General features: G+C 40.6%; 1 protein-coding gene across 6 annotated transcripts in view; it reads right to left on the bottom strand.

The window, feature by feature from the left end:
- METTL24 (methyltransferase like 24) overlaps positions 1-17638 on the bottom strand; it is a 167940-nt gene that overhangs the window by 115715 nt on the left and 34587 nt on the right. For 5 of the 6 annotated variants that reach the window (XM_027057116.2, XM_027057113.2, XM_027057114.2 and 2 more), the window contains exons 3-4: positions 11923-12062; positions 2992-3220 (exon numbers count right to left, since the gene is read on the bottom strand). In XM_027057116.2, coding sequence (XP_026912917.1) covers positions 2992-3220; positions 11923-12062 — 369 coding nt within the window. The remainder of the gene's footprint in view (positions 1-2991; positions 3221-11922; positions 12063-17638) is intronic. The other variant, XM_027057117.2, reaches the window with a different exon arrangement.

Raw genomic sequence — 17638 nt, 5'->3', positions numbered from 1 at the left:
ATAGAGACTTTAGGGGAAAAGCACACATTACAATTAATATGAGCAGAAATTTCAGATTCGATATTTGTAGTCCCATCCTGGAAAAATTCTTATGCATAGTTACAGCAACGAGTACATCAGCAAGGAGAAAACAGTTCATCGTTAATAATACTGGATCCAGGTGCTATTATGGCTTATGGTTCACATGGTTTTGCTGCTGCTGCTGCTCTCACCTGATGCTTCAAAAGGGCTTTGATTTGTAGTTTGAAATTAAAATTACCAAAGGGTTTTTAAAGCAGTGCAAAAGCCACATGCATCTTTCTGTCACCATGTCAGGGGATTGCCTTTCCTTTTTGCCTGAGGGGCTGGAGTCTAGGTATGGATAAAGAGAAGAGGAAAAATCACAGCTTAACACGGAGAACATCGCCAAACTATGTAAAATAGTTTAGCATCGTGAAGTGAAAACAAAACAACCCAAAACCCTCTGGTTTCTAAAATCACTTGCAGAAAAAAATGAGTGAAGAAGGCAAGGCTCATGCACATATTTTAGTGTGTGTGTGTGTGTGTGTGTGTGTGTGTTTTCTATTTGCTTTCCTGCCAGAGCCACATCCTATTGACCAGTGTCTGTACACATGCAGAAAAATGAAAACAGACTTTGCTTGCTGCAGGCCAGAAATGCAGTTTCCTTTTATCTGACACCGCATAGCTTTTAGAGGCATGTTTCTAATGGAAGCAATCAGTCACCAGTGGGTTTCATTTTTCTTGCTTTGTTTTAAAGCATTCAAATACACACACACACACACACACACACACACACACCTATGAAAGTGTATCAGTATCTTTTCAATTCCTCAATAAGGAATTTTTAAAGCAGCAAATATATACCTGGCAATTCTGAGCCAGATCACTTTTATGGGTTTTTTTTCCCAATTTTTTTATTGTGGTAAAATACACAAAACATAACATAAAACTTACCATCTTAACCATTTTTAGTTTTAAAATGTTTTAAATAGGGGTGGCTGGGTGGCTCAGCCAGCTGAGAATCCGACTTCGGCTCAGGTCATGATCTCACAGTGCATGAGTTTGAGCCCTGCGTCTGGCTCTGTGCTGACAGCTCAGAGCCTGGAGCCTGCTTCCGATTCTGTGTCTCCCTCTCTCCCCGCCCCTCCCCAGCTCAGACTCTGTCTCTCTCGCTCTCTCAAAAATAAAAAAAATTAAAAATTTTTTAATGTTTTTAAATAAGTACTTATCAGAATATTTTTAATTTAATAATGCTTTAACGTTAATTTTTTTAAAAAATAAGTAGCCTCAGGAATATAAAAAATCCTTTGGAACATTTATCCTTTTTAGGTACCACTATATATATTTCCGCTGTCTTAGGAGCAGTGTAAAAGACTGTATGCTTCATCAGCAGCATAAAAGTTTGCCCACTGCAGCTCCTAGGCAGTTAAACAAACACAATTCGGGTGCATACCTGGGTATCTGAAAACACACTTTTCGTAGGAAACGTGGCTTAGATAAATTATATCCACATGTCATTTTTCAAAGCCCTATTTTATCCTCACATTTACCAAATCGTTTGCTACTATATTAGCGAAAAAAGCAGTCTCTATTCAGTCTTTAAAGAGTGAGGGTAGACAGGGCCAAGGTGTACAGAACATCATGGTAGAGCAACAAGAGTCCCAAATGAGCACAAAGAATCTATAGTTAGCTCTTTGAATATCCGAGAGCTGACACATTAGAGATTCAAGCCTGTAATTTTCAGCTGCCAAAAAACAGGTCTTTGAAGGTAACAGGTAGCAAAAAGAAAATGAAGTGCTGAACAATGCTCTCACATCAGTTTCTGTTTAGAGATTTTTACCCCCCCCCCCATCCTATATATGTTTCATTTAGGCTCCTAATTATTAAATGCTAGTGACCGTCCATGGCAGAGCAAAATACAAATCAACAGTTAATCACATGTCAAAAGAGCAGCAAATTCTTTGAAATCGTTCTTGAAGAAGCTCCAGCTGTCCAATTAAAGGGAAGTTGTGTGTGTGTGTGTGTGTGTGTGTGTGTGTGTGTGTGTGTGTGTGTGTGTGTTTTAAGAAGGAGGAGGAGGAAGTGGAGCAAGAGGGAGCGGAGAAGAAAAAGAACAACGCAGAGGAAAAGCCCTTTTGTTAAAGATCAAGGAGCCAACTCAAGTTTAAAATTAAGTTCCATGCACATTGGTTTTCAGAGGCACCCATTTTGGCATGTTCCAAATCACATGCCATCTCTGGCTGAGAACATGAAGGCAAAGTAGGCCGAGCCCAGGCAGGTTAGCAAACAAACGCAAGCCAAGCACACTCAGGAGACTTATCTAGTATTTGCCTACAAAATGCAATTGGCTCAGGTCTACACTAAAAAATTGCTTTCCAGGAACACAGTTCAAAGATTGAGTTTCCTCTTACTATCCATTCACAATAAAATACTTGTAGGGATTTGACATACTTTTGACACAATTATATCAGTTGCAACACACATAATGTCCATTCAATTTTACAAAGTTCATTTTAATCAAAGATACACATTTTTTTCTGGTCTTTAAGAGCCTAGAAACCCAAAATAGTTGTTAAAACAGTGAGAAACATGATACATGAGCAATCTCTTATCAAACAAAAACCTGGCTCTGATTACTTTTTGTATTTGAGGCCGACATAAGTAGTTTGCTCTGTCTGAACACTTTAAATCAATTGCCAAATGAAAATGGGACTCTTGAACCTACGCCAGAAGTAGGTTTCTTAGCTCCTTGCCCAGTCTTGGCCAAAACCCTAGCACTACTCAACAGCGACTACAATCTACAAATCAACTTAAGATCTCTGTCTTTGCCAAAACTTCATGTCTACAGAGCTGATGCTATAAATAATGGTGGGTGAACATCAGTAAAACTGAAACTAGATCCTCAACTATCCAATTCTTGGTTTGCATTTTTTAAAGTTTACGAGTTTGTTCACTTTACTTAATTATAAGATCAAATGAAAAAAATCTCACCTTGTGATGCCCAAATTCATTCAAAATGGTTCCCAGTTTCCTGGTGTTGCTGTGCAGTTTGGGGGCAGCAACAGCTGGATGGGGGTCCCGCCAGTCAATGGACAAGCGGTGATACCAAAGGCGCGGACTCTCCAGAATATGAGCTGATTTAACACTAGGATCAAAACGATGTACTTCACATCCATTGTTGGCCATGCTAACCTCAAATTGGGTATCATCATTCCCCAGCCTATAAAGAAAGAGCGTGGAAATCAATAACAACACAAATACAATGAAGCAAAAGTGCTAGATTGATAAAATGACAATTCTAAGGACAATTTTCTTATTCATATCAAGCTTTCTCCTGTTTTAACACATGGCTAACTGTACACATTCAATAAATCTGCTTCCATCACAAAACGCATTATAGCTAAAAGCTTCTGGATAAAAAGCAAGCAGAGAAATTATCTGCTAAATGCAGACCAGAGAATCACATGTTCAAACATGTAGACACATAGCAAATTAATTTTTTTTTAAGATGTAAACCACAGTAGCAATGAAACAAGTCTATCCAGTAATCTTAAGAGCTTTTCTCAGAATACATCAAAAATAGAAGCACCAGGATCGGTTCCCTTAGGGAGAGGTGCAGTGTACTAATGAGGTAATTTGTCTCCATTCTAATGGCCATGATGCTTGCAGCCTGACTTAAAGACAATATCCGTTGTCTTAGAAGTGGAAATGCCTTTTAAAATAGTACAGCTAAAGAAGAGGCAAATATGTGTGGTTCTACTGGATCTAGTACCCAAGAAGTAGAAGAGACACCTCACCTAAATTCACATCAACAGGAGGAAGAAGTTATGAATTGTACTTAAGTATCCGCTTTGTAGCACGTCATGTGAAACATTCATATACTTACACATTTTTAATTTACTCAGACATATTACTTATTTGGTGGAGTAATATTCATCACTTTGATTAAAGCATCAGCTTGGATGAAAAACATGAGATTAAATGAAAGACGATTTTTTTTAATGGTGCTTATGGCTTCTTTGCTCAAAATACTATGATTAGATATGGTTTAAGATACCAAAATCTCAAAGGGTATCTATAAGACATTGGCCAAACCTGAACCCAGGGCAGAAATGCTTCATTCTCTTAGACTCCAGTATCGCAGACATTTCATACTTTGGACATGTACAAGCTCACTGGCTAACAATTATTTACCTGGTATTAGGCAATGAAAATAAGCCTTCAGTACAGAGATCCTCCCTCCACCTAGACATTCTTACTACTCTTATTTGCCTTGTTCTTTCCCTTCACTCCTACTACATTGCTTTTGCCCTCACTGGACGCATGGCATGTCAACCCTCTGCTATCCCTCAGCTACAATTCTGTCTCCCTTGTGGCTAGAAAGTGTAGCACCCTTCAAAACTATATCACTCGTTTTACCTGAGAAATTCTGTTTCCTAATTTTTACCTCCTACTGAACCTACTCAACTCAGACGGCAGACTGACTGACTGACTGACTGGCTCTAATTCTGTCCCCCTTCATCCACACTACTGCCATGCTGTGCTCATCATGAGCAGAGCATCCTTTCTTGCCCTTTGATTGTCTGGCTTGATTAGGTGATTTACTTTGTGGAAGGAAGTGACAGTAAGCCAGTCCCAAGCCGAGGCTTTAAGTACTTCTGTCCACTCTCGTGGACATCCTCCTACCATCCTCATGATGAAAACATACCCTAGATAACTTGCCAGGCTCAGGAAAATAAGAAACATGAGGGGCAGTGATACCCCAGCCAAGTTGCCAAATTTCTATGAAAAGGAGAACTTCCCTTAGCCACCACACCTTGAAATAAAGTCTCCCAGCTGAGCCCAGCCTCCGTCAATGGAAGCCCGCTGATTTGTAGACATACAAGCAAGAATAAATAATGGTTTTAAGCTACTGAATTTTAGAGTGATTTGTTACACAGCAACAGCTAACATATAAACCTGCCATGAAATATAAATCCAAGAGTTGAGCAAAAACTACAAAGCATTTTTTTAGTAGACAGATTTCCTTCTGTATCTGTCAGAATGTTGCCACATTCACCTGCCCCAAGAGATTTTTCACTTAACTGAATATGTTGAAACTGAGATGAGCAAACCGGTGTTACTATGGGTCATCCGATGGAAAATGGCAATACTGTGGCTTTCCTAGGAGAACACTATGTCAACAAAGTACTCACTAAATACAATTTATATGTAAGCTTTCGAGAGTAGAGAAATTTGAATAATTTCTTTCTAAGTGAATTTTCAAAATATTAGTTTCAAGGAAACATTCTCTACTCTAAAACATGTATTTTAATTAAGACTTCAAAAACTTTTAGGGATTAAATTAACCACATACGGTTCTGTAACTAACTTTTTTAGTAAGGCACTTTATTACATATTGATGTTTTCAATTTAAACAAGGAATTTTGTAATGAAAAAATAACAAAGACACATAGGAAGAGTTCAAGGAAATAGATAAAATAAAAAGGAAGTTTTCTGCCCCTAGAAATTTTGGCCACTAATTTCCAGAGATAATCACAGTTAGTAATCTTTGTGTATCTTTCCAGAAATTCTCTAGATATGTACAAGTGTTCTTTATTACAGATATCATAAGTACACACATACATATTTAAGTTAATCATCAAATAGTGAAGAACTATTTTGTAGGCACTAAACAAAATGAAACTACTGAAATTTGTAATTTGGGGGTCAACTTATATTACTTTTAGTAAATAAAATACACTTAATACACAAGTGTACTATACTGGAAAGTAATAAGCTGCATTAATTTAATCAATGTCTATAATTCTTACTTCCATTTATTCAAAATGGTACTTCCTCAAGCTTAGTTTAAATTGGCCAAGTTTGTGGTAGGTGTAAAAAGCGACAGGAAAGGCAAATGTAATATACATAGGTGTGGCGCCACCTGGCCCAAAGTAGGAAAACCAGGAGTCAAATCCAATCCAGGTAAATGTGCTCCTTATACTGCACCTCACTGTGAATGAGCACAGGACACAGAACCCTGGAAGGAATATTTGTGATCTCGGGGATCTACGAAATCGCCAGTTCCTGGAGGGTAAAGCTCCATAAGGAAGAGAACTGTGTCACTGTGTCACTCTTGCTTTTATTTTTTTCGTTTCACGTTTTTATTTCAATTCCAATTGGTTAACACACAGCATAACATTTTTGCTTCTCTCTGAATCCCAAGTGCTGAGTAAAGAGACAGCAAATCTATAAAATGCTGCCCCAAGTGAGAGAAAACTAGAAAATTATAGGGTCTGGAATTCCTAGAATACATAGTACACAGTAACTAGCATGGCATGGGGTAGGCTATGTTTCGCTGTCTTCTTCATGTATATAAACAAATACTGATAAAGCACTTTAATATGTTTAAGGCACTATACTAGACACCAGAGACAAATTAGTCATAACCCTTGATCTGAAGTTCACAAGTAGTAATGAAGAGAGATTTCTGAACAAATAAATATAGTAAAATTATGAAGTAACCAAAACAAAAATATTACTTACAGCAAAAATGTATTTAGTCTGTAAGGAAATCATTTGCTGCTCTTATTTATCTAGAAAGAGAATTCACTGTAGAAAATCCTACTTTACAGGAATGTTCTACTTAATGTGTATTCCATGAAGCAAGACATGTAGATCAGAGGCTTCTATCTCATGATCTAAGACAGTTGTTCCATTCCCTGCCACTACGTCTGCCTTCAAGCCATCAGGAGAAGTAAAAGGGGAATGAAGGTCATGTCTTTTCCTCTTAGGGTATGGCTGAGAAGTTGCACACATCACATGAGCTCATATCTCATTGCTCAAAGCTAGTCATACGGCCACTTGCAGCTTCAAGGCAGGCTAGGGTATGCAGTCTTCAGCAAGGTGGCCAGGTGCCCTGCTAAACTCAGGAGTTCTGTTACCAAAGGAAAAAGGAAAGAATGGATATCGGAGGACAACTGGAAATTCCTGCTACAACCCATTTCTGAAATAGGTAAGCAGTTAATAGGTGTATTCAAATGTATAAGCATTCATGAAGACTATAACCTATCTCTACACGGAGGAGAGAGAAAATTATATAACTAATGCTTATGAGTATTATTCTGCACATGTTAAGCCTAGGGTTTGAGATGGAGACAAGCTCTTCAGCACAGAAAGGGCATCAAATCTGAGAGATTTGTTGAAGAAATAGGAACGGGGAGAATTATAGGACTAAATTTCCACAGGTCACAGAATAACAGTAACCATCTTGACCCCCCTCTTCTGATGCTCAGAGAGCAACAATCAAGATTCCTCAGTGTGGTTGTGTGAATTGTGCACCCAACAATTCTAGATGGTACCATTCACATCATAGTCACCATAATGATGATTTTCTAGCAGGTGGGGTAGGGGTTCTTGAGGGGGTGCCTCTTCCCAAGTCATATAAAGGTGTCCTTTGGACCAGCTACAGTGCTAGCAACTGCATGCCCTTTAATGCTACTGAAGGGTAGAAGGCATGGATGTGGTACTGTTTCAGGTCTTGGTTATTCTTTTAAAAATATTCCCAAGAGTATTAAGGTAAGCATCCTTTATGTTCCCCAGGAATCAAAACGTCCTAGCGCAAACACATGAAGACATGCTCATGACCATTCACCAACATGGAGAAACAAATCAAAATCACAATGAGACACCTCTTCACATCCACTAGGGTAGCTACAATCAAAAAGACCAATAATTACAAATGTCGGCAACAATGTGGAGAAATGAGAACCCTCATACATTGCTGGTGGGAATATGAAGTGGCATATTCCCAAGAGAAGTGAAACTAATGTCTACCGAAAAACCTGCATGTGCATATTCGTTGCACGATTATTCCCAGTAGCCAAAAAGTGGAAACAACCTAAATGTCTATCAACTGATGAGCAAATAAAATGAGGTGTAGCCATACAATGGAATATTATTCAGCCATAAAAAGATATGAGGTATTGATACCTATTACAACATGGATGAACCTTGAAACCATTATGCTAAGTGAAAAAAAGCCAGTTACAAAAGGCCACATGTTGTGTGCTTCCATTTACGTGAAATGTCCACAATAGGCAAATTCATAGAGAGAAAGTAGACTAGTGGTTGCTTACGAGGAGGGGGTGAAAAGCAGGAAATGCTTCAGTTGAATTTGCAAACGACTGCTACTGGGTGTAGGGCTTCTCTCTGGGGTCATGAAAATGTTCTAAATTTGACTGTAGCGACAAAAAAAAAACCCATTGAATTGTATGCCTTACAAGAGTGAATTGTATGGTATGTGAATTATAGCTCAACAAAGCTGCTAAAAATAAATAAAAGCAGATACAGGAAAGGTTTCTAACTGTGACCGTTGAAGGCATCAGGGTTGGAAGAAGTAAGACAATCGTGTTTCCCAGGAGTTTCATGGTCTGTTCTGGGTTTTTCAAAGCATAAATGACACTAAATAGTAGATTAAAAATATGTTATAAATTATTAATTTTTATTAAATAACATTGCGTGAAATGCCAAGATTTTGTCCAAAACATATATTATCAACAGGAATGATAGCACCCCTAATGGGGCAAAATTCCATTCTTGGGAGTCAACAATACCTCCTCTTTTTATATATAAAGCAACATGCAGGGGCGCCTGGGTGGCGCAGTTGGTTAAGCGTCCGACTTCAGCCAGGTCACGATCTCGCGGTCCGTGAGTTCGAGCCCCGCGTCAGGCTCTGGGCTGATGGCTCAGAGCCTGGATCCTGTTTCCGATTCTGTGTCTCCCTCTCTCTCTGCCCCTCCCCCGTTCATGCTCTGTCTCTCTCTGTCCCAAAAATAAATAAACGTTGAAAAAAAAAAAACAACATGCATATGTTACATAAAAAGATATACAGTTTATCTCTGGCATTAAAATTTCATGGGGGAGTGGTGATTAGGAAAAAAAATTATTTAAAAAGGATCCTTGGGTCCATGATTTTCTGATTCCTCATTCATGTATACTATGAGCACCTGCTGTGTTAAACTATTACAAGTTGAAAATGTTTGGCACCTGGAAGTCCCAGCTTTTCTGTGTAAGATACTGGTTGTTGCCTAACCATGTGTCATTTATCAAATGTTCTTCTGTCTTATGCTGAGAATTTATGTCTTGAAACCAAACGGTACCACCAGCCAGAGAACTAAAAAAAAGAGGTGAAGAAGATTTGCTACCTATGTATTGTCTCTTCTCAAGTTTTCTTTTCCACTCTCACTCCCACCTCTGAAAAAACAATCTTTGAAAGGGAGGATAAAATCGGGGATATTTCCCGATTCGTGTTAGCTACCACCCTCCCCAACCCTCTGCCTCCAAGTCACAGAGGAGAAGACTTACAGAGCAGCCACCACCGCAGGCTGAAGAGGTCAAGTACATGATATTATCACCTAAACACACAACCTCTCCTTCCTCTTCTCTTCCCCTTCCTCTGTAACATAACCTTCCTGTACAGCACCTTCCCCTATCTTAATTGGTCTATTCTACCCCATTTCAAGGTTGAAAAGGATCTGATTTTAATTTTCAACTGAACTTCACACAGAGTACACTCTCCTGGAAAAAATGCTTTTACATTAACTGTGGAATAAAGAGCTTTGACTTCTAGTAAAGACATTCCAGACTCTGAAATAAGGTGGAAGTGACTCCTGCTTCAGTTCCTGGGGTGGAGGAAAGGTAGGGAACAGATCAGAAAGCAGGACATTCAGCCTTTGTCTTCTGGTCCGTCTGTCCTCCGACTCCTTTCTTCCTCTCTAGGAAAGACACCCCAAGCTATGGCTTTATCAATCATCTTTGGTTGACCTGGGAATGACTGGGCACAGAAGTGGCATAGTCTTGCTGCTGCCATAGCCCTGGGGCTTCGAGCACTTACTGCCTGGTGTAGGGACCCCATGACCCATCTGCCACCTGCCCTCCCTGCCCATCTCTCAACTATCCCACTACTCGCGAACGCTGACCATCCATGATCCACATTCCCTGTTCTTGTGCCTCATTTTAGGACCTCCACTTCTGGGCTGGGTCTCTTTCTTCTCTCAGTATCAATTGAGATGTCAGCTGGCTATTTACCTGCCCCCAGGCAAGCAATTCACCTGAGAAGGGGGTATGCTTGTCCTGATCCTCAGTCCTGAATAACAGTGCAATCAATGTGTGCAACCACAATCCAAAACATCTTTTCTTTTTTTTTTTTTACCCATCAGAAATAGTTTTAGTTCCCCATTTTCAATTAAGCATTTCTAGGTTTTGAATCAAATGTTGGCCCTTATAATCTATTCACGTCTGTTCCCAGTGGAATTCAATTGTTCTTATCTGCTCTTCACAACGTTGAGTTTGAATAGTGAACATTTAGATGAAAATAAGAAACCACCTTTTTACAGGAAGTAGTCTGAAATCTTGCAACAAAATTATCTAATGGCTCTGAAGTACAAGGAAAGCAAAAAGGAATTTTAAAAATCCCCCTCCCCCCAAACAGCTTTCCTAGTTTCATTTTACTCAGTGATAGGCTTTAAATGAAATTATTCCAGGGTGTAAAATAATAACTATAAAGGCAGTTCAGAGCAAGAAAACAGGACCAAGCTGAGATCTCCAATTTGCATGTGGTACTCTGCAATTACTTTTATGACCTACTTTCATGCATTTTTAATATGACAGAAAATAAACTCTACTGTCAAAACTTCCCATCCTTTCTACAATCTTGAAGCATAGTTGGTGGGCTCCCCTCTGTTCTAACCAAGTGGCTGAGCAACTAATTTCCTAAGCCTCAGCCTCCCGGTCTAAATCACAGCATAACCAGCGACTCTCCCTGCTCTCCTTACCTAGAGCAATCATTTATGTAGCAAATATATATGGAGTGCCTACTGTGTCCCAAGCTCTGCTTATACAATTTCCATTATCCTGAGACTCTTACTTGAACCGTTCATTTTTATAAAAAGTCCACAGTGACTACAACTAAGAATTCTTGTTTGATAAAGTCTGATGTTGATGGTGATCCTCTGGGCACAGACCCAAACGTCTGCCCCCAACCCTTATCATCAGGGATTTGGGTTAGCAGTTGTCACTCATGTGCCTGAATGTGAATCCTCGAGATGATGAAAGCGATTAGTGAGAAACAGGCATAGGACACCTGTTAGGGTCCCCAGTGCTTTTGTAATGGACCTTGGGGACCTTGTCAGAGAACCTAATCACACAGCTTCCACAAAGAGTCTACGGAATAGGGTGTTCCCAATAAAAACAACTTTCCTGCCCCCCCTTTTTTTTGAGACACATTTTTATAAGTTCAGAACTGGATGCAAGTCCTAATATATTTCATGAAATAGTCTCATTATTTTATATTCGCCCTTTTACAAAAATGCCTCTAAATCCATTTGTACACTTAGCTCATTTTCAGCCTGAATAACTGAATATTATTTCCTACAGTTTCGACAAAATCACAGTGATTTCACAAGAATTCCCTTTTCCTTCTTTTTAATGTAAATGTACACACAGATTTACCATTGGCACAAACCATAAAAATCCAACAGTGGCCATTCATCTTGGGTCACTCCTCATAAATGTGTAAAAAATTTCTAATATGCTTGCTGTTCTTCCCCCCCCCCCCTTAATTCTTACTATTCTCTCTCTTCACAGTAAGGATGCTGTAATTCTAGCTGGCGACCACGGGCTTCGCCACGAGGATCATCGTCATACTGAAATCTGAAGTTGCCAATTCACCCCCAGCAGAATGGGAGAGAAAATGGCCTGGCGGCTTCTGGTGACCCACAAGTGCCCACAGTTACCTAACCGACACATGAGCCTGAAACAAAGTGTAGGAGGCAAAGTATAGCACCTGTTACACATTGTTACATTCATAACTTTGTGTTACTGAAATAGCCTTGGCCACCTGCAGGAGCATTTTGGTATTCTGCTATAAAATGCACTTACCCTAAAGAGTAGAGGCGGCATCGCTTGCTGCGGATTTGATGAGCTAAGCCAAACCTGTCATCAAGACAGACTGACCAAGGCTTCTTTGCAGGGCTGGAGTCAGTAGCTAGGCTGTCTGTGCTCATGTGATTGCATGCAATCTGTAAGGATTGGAAATCAATGTGAATAATTTAAAGCGGTGGATGATAAGTGGCAGGTGGGGAGTTACTGCTTTCTCAGTCCCTGAAAGCCATAACAGGAGAGTTATGTCCTTCTCCACTGCCAACTACTCCTCTCCCCCAGGGAAGCACAAGACTGCTATCAAATGTTCGGAGGAACTCCAAATACTGGATTATAAGGAACCTCGTGGAGACTATAGACAGGTTTGAAGGGAAGTTGAGAGCTGCTATAGCCATATGCACAGAGTATGTAAGGGAGAACAGGTCAGGAGCAAAGGTGGCAGAAAGGAGGGGTCGCAAAAAGCTTTGCAGAGATTTGTGAGTCCTGGAGAATGAACAGAAGTTGACCAAGACGCTGAGATCAAGAAGAGCATTCCAGACGTAGAGAACAGTGCTGGCAAAACACAGAGGACTGTAATCCATGGTGTTTCTACCAGAAGTTGTGAGATCCAACCGTGGCCATGGGTCTCAGAGGGATACAGATTATCAATTCCTTATCTCAGGCAGATAAGCTGGGGCCACCTCGGTCCAGAAAAGTAGCATGAGTCATCCGAGGTAAACAGCTGATCAAGGGTCAAGTGAAATTAATTCATAGTCCCTGCTCCCAAGACCGTATTGTTTGTGAGAAACTGTTCTAATGAGCTTCCTCCTAGGGGAGAAGAGCAAGAGCCCCACGCAGGAAGAAAGGAAGCTCTTCCTGAGCTATAACCAAAGCACTTCTTTTAACTCATCCATCAAAATTAGGTGAGGAAACCAAAGGGAACATGTATCTAAATCAAGCAGAAGCAAGTCTCTGATTTCAAATGCACATTTAGCAAATGCACTGTGATTGAGGTTGGCACAGTGTGCACGCTGAGGTGGCTGGAACCAAAGAAAGTAGGTTCTGTGGCCCAGGTGTTCTTTTGTGGCCAGCAGCACCTCACTGAACATCAATTTCCCCCTAATCCTTCAAAACTCCCATCACCATCATGATGCTCCATGAATCATGCAGCAGCTCTGGCTGTCACGTCACAGACAACAGACCATTCTGGGTGCAAAGTGTGGTCTGAGGTTCATTGCTTTAATTCATTGGAAAATATAACAGCAAATGATTTTCTTCTTAAGAAGATATTCGGGGGGGCGCCTGGGTGGCTCGGTCGGTTGAGCGGCGACTTCGGCTCAGGTCATGATCTCACGGTCCATGAGTTCGAGCCCCGCGTCGGGCTCTGTGCTGACCGCTCAGAGCCTGGAGCCTGTTTCAGATTCTGTGTCTCCCTCTCTCTCTGCTCCTCCCCCGTTCATGCTCTGTCTCTCTCTGTCTCAAAAATAAAATAAACGTTAAAAAAAAATTAAAAAAAAAAAGAGAAGATATTCTGGGGGCACCTGGGTGGCTCAGTTAAGCGGCCGACTCTGGCTCAGGGCATCATCTCTCAATTCAAGAGTTTGAGCCCCGCATCAGGCTCTGTGTGGAGCCTGCTTCTGATTCTGTGTCTCCCTCTGCCCCTCCCCCCGCTTACACTGTCCCTCTCAAAAATAAATAAACATTAAAAAAAGTTTTTTTTTTAATAAAAATGTTTTAAAAGATATTCTGGGTTTGCCCAATTCTTTTATTTAACAGAGTTTCCAGAATTCTAATCTGAAAAGAGTATATACATGTAGCCTATTCAACTGATACAGCATCTCCCGTACTTTTGCTGTGATCAAGGGCTACTGGCCTGGCAAAATTATCCAGCACTACTTATCAGAGAGATAAATGAGAGAGCATATTGCTAGGATTTGGACATTTCAGAGGGAAGTCTAAAATGTGAAACCCTGTGTATATACATTCTTGCCCCTCACCAATGTCTTTCTACTTCTCTACCCATGACCCCTGTTTAAAGGAAAAAAATAACAGAAAATGGAACTGAATTTTAAGCAACTATTACAGAATACATTTATTAACTGGGTACATCAGCATGTTAATTTGTCTAATTCATTTCCTATGATTCACCCACAAAGACATGGGAATTATGCCTCTGCCCATATCCTAGTTCCCACTCACCCACCAAGGGAGGAAAAACTGCTAATTTAATTAAAGTTCAATGTGCTTGGTGGGCCTGTCTTACTAGTAGGCAGGTTACTGCGCCTTAAACATCAGCACCTTCATTGTCATTGTGTCCCACGCTCTCCCTTCCTCTCACCCCTGCAGGTAGGCAGGTAAGTAGGGAGGGAGGGAGGGAGGGAGGCAGTTCTGTAGGCCCCTAAAGCATACCTGGACCTCATAAGCCTGAACCATTTGCTCTAGGTCAGCTTCCTGGAGTATTTTTATTAAAGTGGTCTGATGGTTCCCATTTCTTTGTGTGCACTTCTCGCTAAGAACCTCCATAATGACAGAACATGATATAGATGTTCACAGGTTCTTGTTCATGACTCCCTCCTAACACCACTAAAATTTAACTCTCGCCTCTCCCACCATGTTTCCCGAGGTATGGCCCACCTACATTCTGACAGGCCTGGGAGGCACCTAAAAATACAGATGCTCAAGTCCCACTCTGTAAAGTCAGACTCTTTGAGGCTGATGCCTGCGGACATGCCTTTTAATAAGCTGCCCCAGGTGATTCTTATGCGGATAGTCCTGTGAGTTTACAGGAACCCTTTTGTAAAGCCCCACTGGAAGGTTCCAGCTTGGCCTCATCTGTGCCTTAGCAAATTAAGGGAAGAGGCTCCACTTGGGTCAGAGCTTTATTTATTTATTTTTTAAATATGAAACTTATCATCAAACTGGTTTCCATACAACACCCAGTGCTCATCCCAAAAGGTGCCCTCCTCAATACCCATCATCCACCCCCCACCCCCCATCAACCCTCAGTTTGTTCTCAGTTTTTAAGAGTCTCTTATGCTTGGGCCAGAGCTTTAAAATGAAAACAGCAGCCCCTGCAACCCGGCCCCTAACAAAAAGCCAGAGAGGCAGGCAGTGACAATTAGCCAGAGGCCTCCAAGAATCCGATAACTATTAAGGGTCAAGATTCAGGGCTTTGAGGCTCAACTGCCCTTACTTTGCCAATGTTGGGGAGTAGAGTTTTATTTTATTAAAGGTGACCCTTAAAGCATTTCTTCTTCTTCCAAAGATTTCATCTTACACAGATATACCCCTGTTGGAAAGGCATTCTTTTCCATTCAATCTCTGCTAATGTTCCCCTTTCCACTCCTAGCTCAAACATACCTAACACAGGAGTTTTTCCATATTAACTATCTCAGTGATAGACATTAGCTTTGCAAAACAACTAGAAGCACTCAGTAAAATTCAGCTCCTAAAAATTAATTAAATATTGATTTTTCAAAGTTTCTTGTTAAGATTTATGGCCAGGGCTTCAATAAACTCTCGTAAGCAAAATAAGTGAGGGCAATAACTCCTAGCTAAGCTCTAACTCCAGTAATTACGTTCTCTCTCTCTCTAATTCCCCTTGTAATTTTAGCTGCAAAAGCAAATTAGGCCTAGATAAAGGAGAAGAAACTCCAGGAAAAAAAATGTTTTCTGAAATGCATTTTAGTTATTTAACTTAAAGGGATTAACCAATTTTTTTTAAAGATTTTATTTTTAGGTAATCTCTACAGACAACGCAGGGCTCGAACTCACAGCCTCGAGATCAAGAGTCGCATACTCCACTTATGGCACCAGCCAGGTGCCGCTTAAAGGGATTAATTTATTCTCATTTCATTTGGCATCCCAAAAGATGGAATAGAATTTCTGGCACCCCATAAGTAAAATCTGGCAAAGAGAGCCCTTAAAACTTGGGGACTTCTGGCAAGAATCACTTCAATGATCAACTGTATGTTCATGTAATACCGTTATTTTGAAAGGCAATATCTAAGGAAAGAGTTGTATTTTTGTTGCCTTTATCCGTGTGTGTGTGTATGTGTGTGTGTGTGTGTGTGTGTGTGTGTGTGTGTGTGTACCAGTAAATATAACAGATACTACTGTTACAAAGTCGTAAAGTCTGCATCTCCAGGGCTTGGATTTTTATGTTATTTTTACAAATAGATAGATGCATAGATGATGAGATAGATGGATGGAGAGATGGCTGGCTGGCTGGCTAGATGATAGCTAGATAGGTAGTTAGATAATGTTTTAAAATCCACTTTTTCTTTTTTAAAACAGCAACTGTTGCTTAGATTAATTTTGTGCCGCAAGGCCTGCTTCCCAGAGGCATATGGTTTGGGGGTGGCCATAAAAAGCTGGATCTGGAGCCTTCCCTTAGAACAGAGCACTGTGTTTATGACTTAACCATTTCTTGTTAGCATCAAACAGTGTATCATCGACTCCAGAACTCAGCGATGTAATCGTGGTCTTTCACATTAGGAAACAATACCTAATTAAACTGCACTTGACGTTGTGCACACTCTACCAAACACCATATCCTCTGGTGTTTCATTAAAAATTCAGGTCCCCAATCATGCCATCAGGGACACACAGCGTGCAAGTGTGCCATCTCATTGCAGTCGAATGCCACACTGTCCCTGGCCCTGTGCTTCCGATTCCAAGCTCCCCCACCCATCTGTTCACCCGTGTTAGAGAACACACAACTCTCTTGCATCCTAGCTGTTTGCCAGCACGCGTATGTATTGAATTTAGGTTTTATACCCCAGGCAGTGCCGACCACAGAACAGGTGCTCAGCAAATGCCTGCTGAATTGAAGAAGGAGTAAATCAATGATGAACACATCAAATGCTGGGCCTTGCTGTACAAGCTTGAACACAGATTTGAAGGAGATGGGTTTTTTTTAAGTAGCATAAGAGAATGGGGGTGGAATTTGCTTTAGTACCTTCCGAAGGTTTTTTCCCCCCTTGCCATTATGACTCACTACTGCTAACTATGGAAATTTTAGGTAATAGTGACTCTAATATTCTTCCAGTTTTGTAGGCTTTCATTGTCAAGATGAATTCTAAGGGAAGCCTGAGCTCCTACAAGAGCCAAAAAAAAAAAAAAAAAAAAAAAAGACAAAAAAACAAAAAAAAAAAAAAACCAAAAAAACCTCTGCATTACATAGAGATGGGGTAGGAACACTGTTTAGCAAAAGATTCTGATCAAGAGTCAGTTAATGTCATCTCTGATGAGCTCCCATGTGCTGGCTTCCCGGTGACCTGGATGTGCAGAAAAGCACAGCACTTCACCTGGGTAAAATGACTCCTGGGTACAAAACCACTGTGACGTCTAGAGCTTTATCTCAGTTTTTCTGGAGGATGAAAATCCTTCTAGTGAACTTCATAAACCAACTGCACTCATCAAGGTGAATAAGATGTCTATGTATCTACTTTCCCAACTAGTTGGTTAGCTGCTTGTGGGCAGAGACTGTATCCCCAGGGCCTGCCACAATCCCTGGCACGAAGCAGGTGCTCAAAACTACTTTGTCAATATTGATCCTACACTACTCTCGGTGCAGTACAAGCTCACAGAACTGGGAGAAACCTAAGGAAGAATTTAATAGCTTGATCCTTTTCAAGATTGCAACATTGAGAAACAGAGAAACAAAATAAATCGCTCAGAGTCACTTCAGACTGCATTGTGGGATGCTTTTCTTTTCTCTTCAAAAGTTTTCTCC

The sequence above is a fragment of the Acinonyx jubatus genome, chromosome B2 (assembly GCF_027475565.1).
Source record: "Acinonyx jubatus isolate Ajub_Pintada_27869175 chromosome B2, VMU_Ajub_asm_v1.0, whole genome shotgun sequence".
NCBI classification, from domain to species: domain Eukaryota; kingdom Metazoa; phylum Chordata; class Mammalia; order Carnivora; family Felidae; genus Acinonyx; species Acinonyx jubatus.
The sequence above is the reverse complement of the archived record's forward strand: the minus strand, read 5'-3'. Positions and strand labels throughout refer to the sequence as shown.